The 11,333-nt window shown below is 50.3% G+C and overlaps 1 protein-coding gene across 1 annotated transcript in view; it reads left to right on the top strand.

Annotated features, from left to right (window-relative positions):
* The window catches only part of KIAA1147 (KIAA1147 ortholog), a 38,184-nt gene that overhangs the window by 569 nt on the left and 26,282 nt on the right, over positions 1–11,333 (top strand). Inside the window, exon 2 of the mRNA XM_012720780.1 lies at positions 8–129. Within this exon, the coding sequence (XP_012576234.1) occupies positions 8–129 (122 nt within the window). The remainder of the gene's footprint in view (positions 1–7; positions 130–11,333) is intronic.

The raw sequence follows: 11,333 nt of genomic DNA, 5'->3' as shown, positions 1-11,333 counted from the left end.
CCGGGAGGCGGGAGCCCGCCGAGCCGGGGGCCTCCGAGGTGCTGCTGCAGCCGGGGCGCCTGGAACTGGGCGACGTGGAGGAGGACCAGGTGGTGGCCGTGTTCGTGGTCACCTTCGACCCCCGCTCGGGTGAGAGCCGCCCCGGGACCGGGGGCGCGGAGAGGGTCGTCCCCCGGGGACGGGGGGGCGGGGGAGGGGCCCGCTGCGCGCGCACCCACACACCTGCACCCCCACCCCGCCCGCGCGGCGCCCGGAGGGGGGCTGCGTGCCCCTGCGAGGTCCCGCGCGGGCCCCTCGGCTTTGTTCCCAGCCCGTGCGACTCGCTCCCGCCCTCCGTCCCGCTGCTTCCCACCCGCGCCCCCCGCGCCCGCGCCCCGCCGGGTGTTTGCACTTCGCCAGTGATGGAGGATTTTGGCGGCGGCCGCAGGCACACTGGCTTTTGTTTTCGTGGCCGGCGGGGCTCAACGGTTTCTCCCCAGTGCGAGGCGGGACGCCCCCCAGGTGGACTCCTGCAACCGTCCGGAGCGGCCAGGTTCCGGGTGCCCGCCCGCGCCCCGCGTCCCTGACTGCACAGAAACTTTCCGAGCGGCCAAGTTCACTTTCTCTGACTGCGTTATTTGGGGGAATTAAAGCGAGGAGCCGAGGGATGGGAAGATTCAGCTGGGGGCTGGCTGCTGAACCCGCCTGGGGCAGGCTCTTTCTGGTGTGGTTGCAGAATTAAAAGGTTTTCTCGCATAGCCTGGTAAGGATATGCTCTTTGCAGGTGAGAGACTTCTCGGGGGTTCAGAGTGAAAGAAAAGATTTGCTTTCAAAGCCGCAGGCGGTTGGCGGCGGGGAGGGGGGCGTGTGGGCGTCGCGACCCCAGCGCCCCTGGCTCTGGGTCTGAGAGGAGGCGGGCAGGCTGCCTGCCTGGCTGTCCTGATTGAGACAGGTGTGGCTTTTGTCTGGCATGCCAAAGAAATTGCTGGAATAGGCAGTGCCTATTAGGGAAGAAAAAGATTTCCTCCTTCGAGGAGGAGGTCCCTTGCTGGGCCTTCAAGGGTGTGGAACCTCCTGGTAAGGAACTGGGTGGGTGGATGCTGTGGGAGGGAGAGGGACGGTCTTGAGATGAGGGTGGGAAGATGACAGGAGATCCAGCCAGGCAGGGCGACTTCGCCTGGGTCAGAGGTTATAAACCAGCAAGAAGCAGGGAGAAATAGCCACAGTGTGTGGGGAGAGATGACCTTTCTGACCAGGCTTGCTTCCTAGCCCCATGCTAAAGGTTTGCAAGCTGCTTTGGTGGTCTCTCACCCTGTGAACTTAATTTTAAATCGCCACCAATAGGGACCTGCGCATTCATGCAACAGTCCTAACCCCCTCTCCAGGGTCGTGTAAACTGGGGTTTCCTATTCCTCCTGAAGTTATTTTATGCTTCTCTCAGCTGCTGGTTGCCTCACAGATGGTTGGGGCTTCCCAGATACCAGGAGCTTGAAAAACACTTTCTACCCTTCCTTATTGCTGGACCAGAGCCAAATACTTTGTAACTGATAATTTTCCTTATGCCTCTGATAATATTTCTTATGCCCCGTCCCCTACAGCTAAAGAGAGGCCAGTTGATACCATTCTGGGAAGTGTTGAAGAGCAGCTAGTAAAATGTGAGCACCAGCAAGGTCCGATGTAGCAGTGGGCACTTCCCCCAGGAGGGGAAGGAGGAGAGAAAAATGCCTTCAGGACCCACAGGTGGAGGTGATGGAGCTGAGGACACCAGATCTGGGCCCCTCCCTCCTCGTGCCCTGTCAGTCACAGCTGATGAGCATGGTTTTGCAGATTTGGGTATCTGGGAGAGTGTTTGTGGTGCACGTACTCACACACAAGGGTGTGAAGGAACGTGCAGTGATTTTCAGGTTAAGGTGAGTGTGGAAATAAGGTGTATGTACCTGATGCATGGATACCTCCTTTCTGCAAGCTTTTTACCAAAATGGTGTTTCACTGAATTCTAATCATCACCCTGTAATTTTATCACTCATACCCAACTTACGCATGAGCAAACAGGTCAAGGATGTTTAAGCAAGCTGGAAATGGCAACTAGCCAGGACATACCCAACTCGAAATGGTCTTTCTGGTGTACCACGCTGCTTGACCCTCCGCTCCCTAACTTTCCTTCATTAAATCTATCCAGGGTGTGAACAGGGCAAAAGGGGTGGGGGTGGGGGAGAATATTTTAAACTTTGGTTGCTGGTTAGCTGGTTTGTTTTAGAATCTAAGTTATTTCCTGCCCATAAATTTGTTTCTCACTCATCATCTCCTCCAGTCCAAAATAATACTTTGTTTTCTTGAAAAATATTCTGATAGCATCTATATAAATTAGAATTGCATGTTAAATCTAAAATTAGTAGTCCGCGTGGATGGATGAAGGCGTTCTAAGGCTCCCGGGCCTCACAGGTTCACTCCCAGACCAGAGCCTCAGAAGGTGCCTGGCGCCTCCCTGAGGTGGGGGAGGAAACCCGGGGCTGGAGAGGCGGTTGCCCATAGAGCTTGGCACCTGGCGGGCCAGACTTCTGTCTCCTGGTGTTTGTTGGTAGCTCTGCTGTGCACTGTGGGATCTCAGCAAATCACAGAGTCCGTACCTAGGGGAAATGTGCTAATGTCCCCTCTCCTGCTGGTCGTTATCCCCTGCCCCCCACCGGTGTCCTGTTTCTCGTGGGTGCCCCCCTTCTTCCCAAACCTCCCCTTTCGGCTTATTGCCTAGACTCTGAGGACACCATCTTCCTATTTGCTACAGGTGGGAATGGTTGGCTTGTGTGCAAATCTCTGTGTGTGCACGTGTATGAGCCGGGGAGGGGGAGGATGAGTGGGAGCACCCCAGCTCTAGCGCCTGTGTGAGGGGGTGACTGGTCTGTGCGTGAGCACTACACGCTTGCTCGGGGGTGTCAGGTGTGTGGGGATAAGAACAATTCTTCATGCGTGCAGGTATCAGTTTGGGGTAGCTGGGCCGGGCATCGGTAGGAAGCATCAGAGACAAGGAGAGAAGCAGAAAGATGGGGATTTTCATTGGCCCTGGGGTTGGAAGACCGTGGTGCTTGAGTTTAGAACTGGCATGAGGACTGGGGACTTGGGATGCTTGTGTGCTCACTCTCGTGCCGTCTTTCTCTGGAGCCGGCACCCTTGTGATGGAGCTGGCCATCTGGGCCACAAAGCCCCTATTGAAAGCAGGCCCAGATGCTCTCTGCCAGGCCGGGTTGAAGGCTGGTAGCCAGAACTTTGTTCTTCCAGTGTGTTCAACCCATTCTTCAGAGCCTTGATTTTTTTTGTTTTGTTCTTTGGGTTTCTACTACAATTTTCCTTCTCCTGCTTAGCTTCAGAAAGGGTATTGTCATACTTGAAATCAGCCTGCTCCTCCCTCCCGACGCCTCCACCTCCTGCCCTAAGGAGGTGACAGCTGTCACACGGCGTGACGAGGACTTGTAGGTGGGCCTGCAAGTCACACCTGTACCTGCCTCATTAGATGGTTTTTTTGTAAGAGATTCACTTTGCGCTGCTCTGTTCTCCCCAGAGTTCCCTTGTCTGGGAAAAACTCCTACACCATGAGGATTTGGATTGGGGCAGCGCAGGAGAGAAGGGAAGATAGTGGGGGGAAGAGGACCTGCTGGGGTCTTTGAGGTGTCTGTCAGCATATTCTTCCTGACTGGGGGTGAAAAGCCACCCGTTCCTCCCTCAGCCTCTAGCCCGTATCTAAATTACACCTAAAAACACCCCTTTCGTTAATGCACCTAAATGCTACTGTATTTGTCAAGTGAGCACACACACGCTGATTTCTAATGGCCACATGCTCGTGAAGTCAACAGCAGACAAGTGTTTCCAGTTATGGAGTTGGTGGGCACAAATGCCGTCAGAGCTAGGTGAGCACACTCAACTCAAAGCCGCGTGTCACCCGCCTTGTGCATACAGGAAAAGGCTCCAGCTGTGAGTGACAACATGACGGGGTGGCATGGGAATGGCCACATCCATCCGAGATGCAAAGATAGAACTAAAGTGTCCAGCTTCAAGAAAGGCAAAGTGAACCTGTCTCGGAATCTGTCTCCTTCCCATCAAATGCCAGCGGAACACAATTGTGGTTAATTTCATTAATACGCTGCTGGCCGTAGCTTTCCTGGCTGTTGGTGACTCACCTCCTTGCGGTTTGCAGGGAGAAATCGGCTTGTGGCCATCTGCTGTGAGTTCTGTTTCTTCGCAGTCTGTGTTGAGGCGGCTAAGAGTGGGAATCCTAACACCTGCCAGCTAGTGCCCACGCTGTACCAGGAACTGTGCAAGAGGCGCTGGACCTTGCCTCGTTTTCTGCCAACCGGCTTCACTGTGTCAGTGAGAGAAACAGTCGCGCAGAGCTGTGACGAGGCCCTAAATGGCGGCACAAGCCGGGCAGAGCAGAGAGGACGGCCGGGAAGGCCTGTCTCCAGCGCTGGCTCCTTCCCCACGCCACTGTCCATGAAAATGATATGGGGCCTGGGAAGTGGGGAGTTTTTTACCATGTAAAATTAATGCATTGGAATTCAGCCACGGAGAGGCATATGCTGACTGGCACCACCGGCTTCCTTCCTCCCGGGCTCCTCCTTCCTTGGCGCTGGCTGGTCATCTTTCTGACATGGTCTAAGACTGTTTAAGACCCAAAATCAGGTGATGCGGGTGGTTTACTTTTTTGTCTTTGGAGGCTGAAACAGATCATTTTTTATTTTTTAGGTTCATTTACTTATGCATACTGGCGAGGCTTCACCAGAGACAGAGTGGGGAGCAGAACAGGTGGATCCACTAGTGTCCACTGCTGAGGGGAGCAGCGGGCGAGACACGAGAGATCATCTTTTGATGGCTCCTCCATCTTGGGGTTCCGTGGCCCCCTACTGAGGTGACTGTGTAGAGGAAGGTGGCAGTGGGGCCTGGAGTACCCCTGGATTCTTGTACTTTGCTTCTGAGACAGGACTATAGAAGGGCATAGGTACCTACTGGTGGTAGAAGCTGCTGGGAGGAGTGAGACGGGGCCTTGTGGAGTCTGGGGAAACTACACAGCCTCACCCTTGAGGTGGGGAGGGGCTGTAATAGCATCTCAAGCTGCAGCAGCCATTACTTCAGAAATGCAGACCTCGAGAAGCTGTTCATGACTGGGGACCACACAACCCAGAGGGAGAGGAGGAAGGAGAGTCACACGTTTCCTTTGGACAGAGTTTGTTCAAGAGCCTCCTTTCTCTAAATAGCTGAGAACTGTCCCTAGAGAAATAGTGGCTGATGAAAGACAAATATATCTCGGGGTGTGGACACCCCACTTAAACAGGAGCAGAAGCCAGAGCACCCTGTGTGTGACAGGACGGAGCGTGCACCCCCCGGCAGAGGAGCTTCTGAAGCACCAACCCACAGCGCCAGCCTGGTGGGCTGATGGGCCCACATCCCTCAGATCACAGCTGGGGTTCTGACCCTCCTAAGTCCAAGCCAGGCCTTCAGGCTTCCCCTGGCTCATGACCAAGCCAGTCATCTGTGGCCCCAAGTTGTTTAAACAGGATGTATTTATCTTTACATGACCCAGCCCTGTGTGCCAACTTACATCACACCTGTGTTGGTGGGGCGGCTGGCAGAATGCACCTGCACAGTCACACAGTTGCGCCCTTCGCGGGCCTGGGGACCCTCCTTGGGAGTTGTCTTTGCTGCTGGAGGCCGGGCGGGGCCTGTAGGCACCCACGGAGCCCGGGGCAGGCCCAGCAGGCAGTCTGACTACCCCAGGGCTGGGCCCTTCTGCTGACTCTCTGCAGGCCGCAGCACCTGGCTGCGATCCCAAGCACAAGCAGGTGCCCTTCGCCACACACCAGAATGAGCAGGCTGCCCTCGGGCGGGCAGCTGGCAGGGTGACGTGTTCCTGGCATGAAATGACTCGCCACTCGGTTTGTGATTTGTTTTTTTTCCCTTTTGCAGAAGCACTCTTCTTTAAGTCTCTCTGAGTTTCCTGTACAAACTGGCTTGCCGTTTTCGAGAAGTGTGATATTTCTGTGACGGGATGACCTCTGGCCTCTCTGCCTCTCTGGTTCCCTATTGCACGTTGCTTTAGGATTTTTCACATCCCTTTGTCCCACTTATGTTCTCCAGTGTGTGTTGTGGACATTTTTCAGACCTCAACAAGGGTGAAAACGGTAGTCGAAACCCCTCCACTCTTCCTTAGCGCCTTTTGAAACTCCGGCTTTCTCCTTTTGCAGTCAGATCGGCGGTCACGTGACAGGGGGGACTCCTCAAATCACCGGGTTTCGAAAACGGCACAGCAAATGTCACAGGACATCGGGAACAGTGTGTGTGTATGTCTGTGGCAGTAAGAAACTTCGGCGACACATTATTAAAGCCAAGTGGCAGGGTAGTTTTCTGTAGGCTAAATGGGCTGTCTGGCTTTCCATGGCATCAATACTCAAAATATCATACCTTTCCTTTGAAAGGACCTGAGGTTTCCACGGGAATCTGGTGTTAGAGGTTGAGCTGAGCTATTGGGAAGGAAGGAAGGAGGGAGGCTGAATTCCAGGGCTCAGCCCACAGCGAACAACAGAGGTGACAGTTTGAGGGGTACAGTGCATCGGTGGGCCCTTCCATCACTTGGGGTGCACTCCCCCTGTGAACCTCATGATGGAAATCACACAGTGGCAAATCCATGATCCAATGGATTGCTCATTTAGCAGTCACTTGGGAACAACCCTGGCCAGTGTGATGGCAGGATGGTGTTGAGTTATTTTGCATTTTTTTTTCCTGAATTATCTGAAAGCTGTTTGTGGATGTCATTAACATTTCATTTCTACATCAGTTTTAATCTGGCAAGAAAAAGGCCATTTCCCTACATAAGTACATCAGGATAACCTTTCATTCATCTATGATCTTTTTAAATTAATGTATTTGTCTTTATGAAGACACAGTTGGCATATACCCACATGCCTTATTGCACGGTGACGTGACTTGGTAGACTTAGGTGTGGCAACGGGCCACCATGTAAGTCGAGTTACCACCGTCCTCACATCTTATCACGGGTTTTTTCCTCAAATGTATCAGATTTACTCTCAGGAGCTTCCATATATATGAGACTGTGCTATTACATAAAATCACCCTACCTACATCACATCCCCATGGCTTCCTTATTTTATATCTGGACATTGATACCTTCTGATCACCTTTAAATACATTTTGACAAAGATTTAGAGCAGTTTTCAGTTACAAAAAAACTGAGCACAAAGTTCAGGGAGGTCTCATATACGCTACCGATTTCCCTGTTATTAATGTCTTAGATTCGGGTGGCCTTTCTCTTGCAATGGATGAGCCAAAGTTGATACATTATTGTCAGCTAATGTCCCTAGTTGACTTTAGGGTTCACTCTGTTGTACAACCAGTGGGTCTTGAAAAATGTACAGTATCATGTAGCCATGCATCATGCAGAACAGTGTCACTGCTCTGAAACTCCATCCACCTCGCCCCCTGATCTTTTTCCCTGGCTCTCAGGTTGTTCCTTTTCTATGTCACATGGTCACGATCACATAGGATGGAGTCTTTGCAGGCTGTCTCCTTTTCACTCTGCAGCGTGTCATGTCAAGTTCCTCCATGGCTTGATCGTTCATCTCCTAGTGCTGAGTAACAAGTCACCATATGCTTGTCCATGGTTGGTTTATCCATTCCAGGATTAAAAGCCATCTTGGTTGCTTCCAGTTCTAGGCAGTTTGGACTAATGCCACAGGCATTCATAGGCAGGCTTTTGTGAGGGTATAAATTCAACTCATTGAGTAAATATGAAGGTGCATCTCCAGAACGTATGGTAGGAATATGCTTAGTTTTTTAAGAAACTGCCCAACTGTAGCCTCCCTGGTGGTGCAGGGGTTAAAGTCTCACTGCTATGAAGCTGTCCACAGCCACTTTGAGTTTGCTTCCCTGCCTGGGAACTGACCCACATGGAGCAGCAGACCTCGCCTGTCTCACCTACCCCTCCCCTCAGCAGTGTATTTCAATAGATCTGCCTATTCTCCCCACTCTGACTCTGGTGAATCCTTTCACCCCCTGCACCTCTGGCCTACACCTCAGTTCTTGCATGCACAAATGATAAAAAGAAACTTCCCAACTGTCTTCCAAAGGGGCTTCTCAGATCACATTCCCACTAGCCATGACTGAGCATTCCTGTTGCTCTACTTCCTTGTCAGCATTTGGTGTTTTCCATTTTGACCACTATAGTATTGTGCAGTACAAGCTCATTGACATAGTGTTGGGGACATTTTCGTGTGTCTATTTGCCACCTGTATTTCTGCTTTGGTAGAGTGCCTGTTCAGACCTTTTGTTTTGTTTTTTAAACTGGGTTGTTGTCTTAATGTTAAGTTTTGTGTGTGTGTGTGTTTTAAAGATTTATTTATTCATACAGAACTAGGGTACAGGCCAGAGAGGCAGAGGGTGAGAGGATTCACAAGAGACAGAGCGGGGAGCACCTCACTCTGGCCTGTTTTGAGAACTACAAACCTCACTCTGGCTGTGGCCAATTGCCGGGGATTTCCTTGTGTAGCTGCACCTGTTTACAGAAGGTCCTGAGAACCATAGTCAGTGTTTAGAAACTCACCTGTCAAACTAACAGTAAGAGGTTCTATTTCCTGTAAGAGGAAAAGAGTGGCTAGTGATGGTCCACTTGAAGCTTGTCCTGGACTAGCATTTCTAAACAAAGTATTTTATAATGTCCGTCCTTTAAGATGCTCCTTGAAAATAGGTTTGTTGGCCAAATAATTCTGGAAACATTCAGCTCTGTGTGATCTCACAGATTTACAGTGCACAGCGGCATATTCAAGGCTCTGGAAGTTCCACAGTAATGTGGAAGTTCCACAGTACAGAATTTGTCCAAAATGCCCCTTTTAAAACTTGTTTCTGCAGAAGCCCTGTCAACCCTCATCAATAATGAAGGTTTCTCAGTGTGCAGTGATACAAATGTCTCTGTGCTACTAGGAATATGGTCACAGAAGAGTGTGTTGGATGCCAGGGTTTAATCAGAAACAACTGCAAGGAGACACACGGAGACCTTGGTTGCAGGCGGGTGATCTCACAGTTTGGGAAGTTGGTGAGACAGTGTGTAAGACTGTTGTCTGTGCTTCTGGTGGTTATGTTCTTACTAGCTGTAAGAACATAATGTTGGGAAGGAGAACAAGCAGAACATAGGAGGGTGAATGGGTTCTCAGTCATCTCTCTCTACCTCCACCTTGAATGATCTCGGTGTCCTGATGCAGCTGATGCCCTACATGGTAGATCTAAACTGACACCTGACCTCAGAGTCAGGTGCTCAAGGAGGATCAGGTGAAGCTGGATCCAGTCTCCACATGCTGGGCTGCGGCTCCCCACCCTCACCCTCTGTGGCCAAGAGCCTCTAGATAAGCAATCTTGGGTGAGCTGTTTGGTGCTCTGTGCAGACTTTCTGATGTGAACATAATGTGGTCACCTCTTGACTTCTGCATTCCCAGGCTCAGCAGAAAGCATAGGGAAGAAGTTCTGAGAACTGTATGTAGTTCTTGCATTACAAAGCAACAGGCTTGTATTCACCAGACAGCCAGTACAGGGCAGTTAATAGCATTGCTGCTTTTAACGGCTTCAAATTGGAAATAGGCTTGATGTGTAGCCACAGTTAAATAGATCAACTGTTAAACACGTGGGATGGAAATAACAAATGAACACATGCTTGTGACATGCATAGATGAATCCTATAAAAAAATATTGAGCAAGAAGAAGATAGAAGCCAAGGAATATGAACTAGGTTTGCATCTCTGTAAATTTCAAAAGCAACAAAGTTGCTTTATGATGTCAGAATCAGGATAATAATCTGATCAGCTGTGCAGTTTTGATTTGCATACTTTTAATGCTTATTCTTCAACACAAAGTTGAGCTCACTAAAGTTGTCTTGAGCAGTCATGGGCAGGCCAGTTCTGGAGGAAAGAAGCCAAGTTAGAGCGCAGAAGCCAGTGAGCAGTGGTGTGAGAAATCGAGGGTGGATGCTGGTTATGTGGCTGAGGGGAAGGACACTGTGTTGACATTGTCATTCTGCTGCAGGGTGCCCTTGTCCTATGCTGGCCCTCTGCTGCCATCTTAAAGGGTTAGGATTGTGCCCACAGAGGACCAAGCAGGGGCACTTACCTCTGGGGCTCACCTACAGACTCAGCCACAAGGCATGCAGAAGGGCTTATGGTTCTATAGATCTGCGGGGAAGCTTCCTAAATTCCCTACGTGTCCTGTTGCAGAAAGCTGCTGGACGGTAGAGGCAAGAAATATGGGTGGATGGTGAGGGGGACGTATGTGCATTTGGGGGCACTTGGTGTGCAAAACCTTACCCTTAAGCCCATCTTCAGGATGCAGCACACCTTTTTCTGTCCTTAACCCTGGCAAAGACAATATCATGTGAACTTTTCTGGCTTTTCACTAATCTTAATTCTGTTGCTCATGCTTTTGTTTTAGCTCATTGATGAGTTGGTTGGATCCATGATTCTTCTCTTGGACATAAACTATTGGCACATGCTCAGAGCCATGAAATGTGGGGTTGGACGGTCCTCTCTGAGGCCTGCTGTGTTTGGAGCAGGGTTGTGTCTAGGCAGACCAGACACAGAGCCCTCTACTACCCCGCTGAGTTTGAGAACATCGGTGTCTGGGATTATTGATGTATTGATCATGTCTGGGAGCTTAAGATTCAAAGTATCGATGAGAAGTTTGTTCTAAAGTGAAATCTCACAAGGAGCTTGATATTTTTATTTTGGAAAAATGGTGACTGTGCAAGAATAAGGGATATTCTGGAGTGTTCTCTTAAGCTTGCTTTTGTTCAGTTCTCTGGCTTCCCCAGTCTGATGGATTGTCATTGCTGCACTCCAAAATCCCCTGTCATCTTCCTTTATAGCACTTGCCCTCTGAACTGTAATGGCTGGTCTCTGTTAATCTCCGTACTCTGAGATCACAGACTAAATCTTTGTTGTTGTTGTTAAATTGTTAAATTGAGGTAACATTGGTTTATAATACTGTGTATGATTTAGGGGTGGAGGAGCACCTCTTTTCGGATATATGTTACAACACCCCTACCACAGTACCCATAATCCATCACCACAGGCCACAGGGTGCCCTCTCTTTCCTCCCCACTCCCCCCCTCCCCTTCTGGGAGTCTCCAATCTACAGTCAGCTTTCCACAGTTTGTTTTGGTTTAGTTTTGTCTGCTCTGTTGTTTTGTTTTGACTCTTTATATTCCAGATAGGAGTGACACCATCTGGTGTTTGTCTTTCTCTTTCTGACTTCTTGTGCGCAGCCTAATCCCCTCTAGTTCCATCCATATTATTGCAGTTGGCAAGATTTCA

The sequence above is a fragment of the Condylura cristata genome, unplaced genomic scaffold (genome assembly GCF_000260355.1).
Source record: "Condylura cristata isolate star-nosed mole 26May11 unplaced genomic scaffold, ConCri1.0 scaffold00005, whole genome shotgun sequence".
NCBI classification, from domain to species: Eukaryota; Metazoa; Chordata; class Mammalia; order Eulipotyphla; family Talpidae; genus Condylura; species Condylura cristata.
This window is presented reverse-complemented; position numbering and strand designations above follow the sequence as displayed.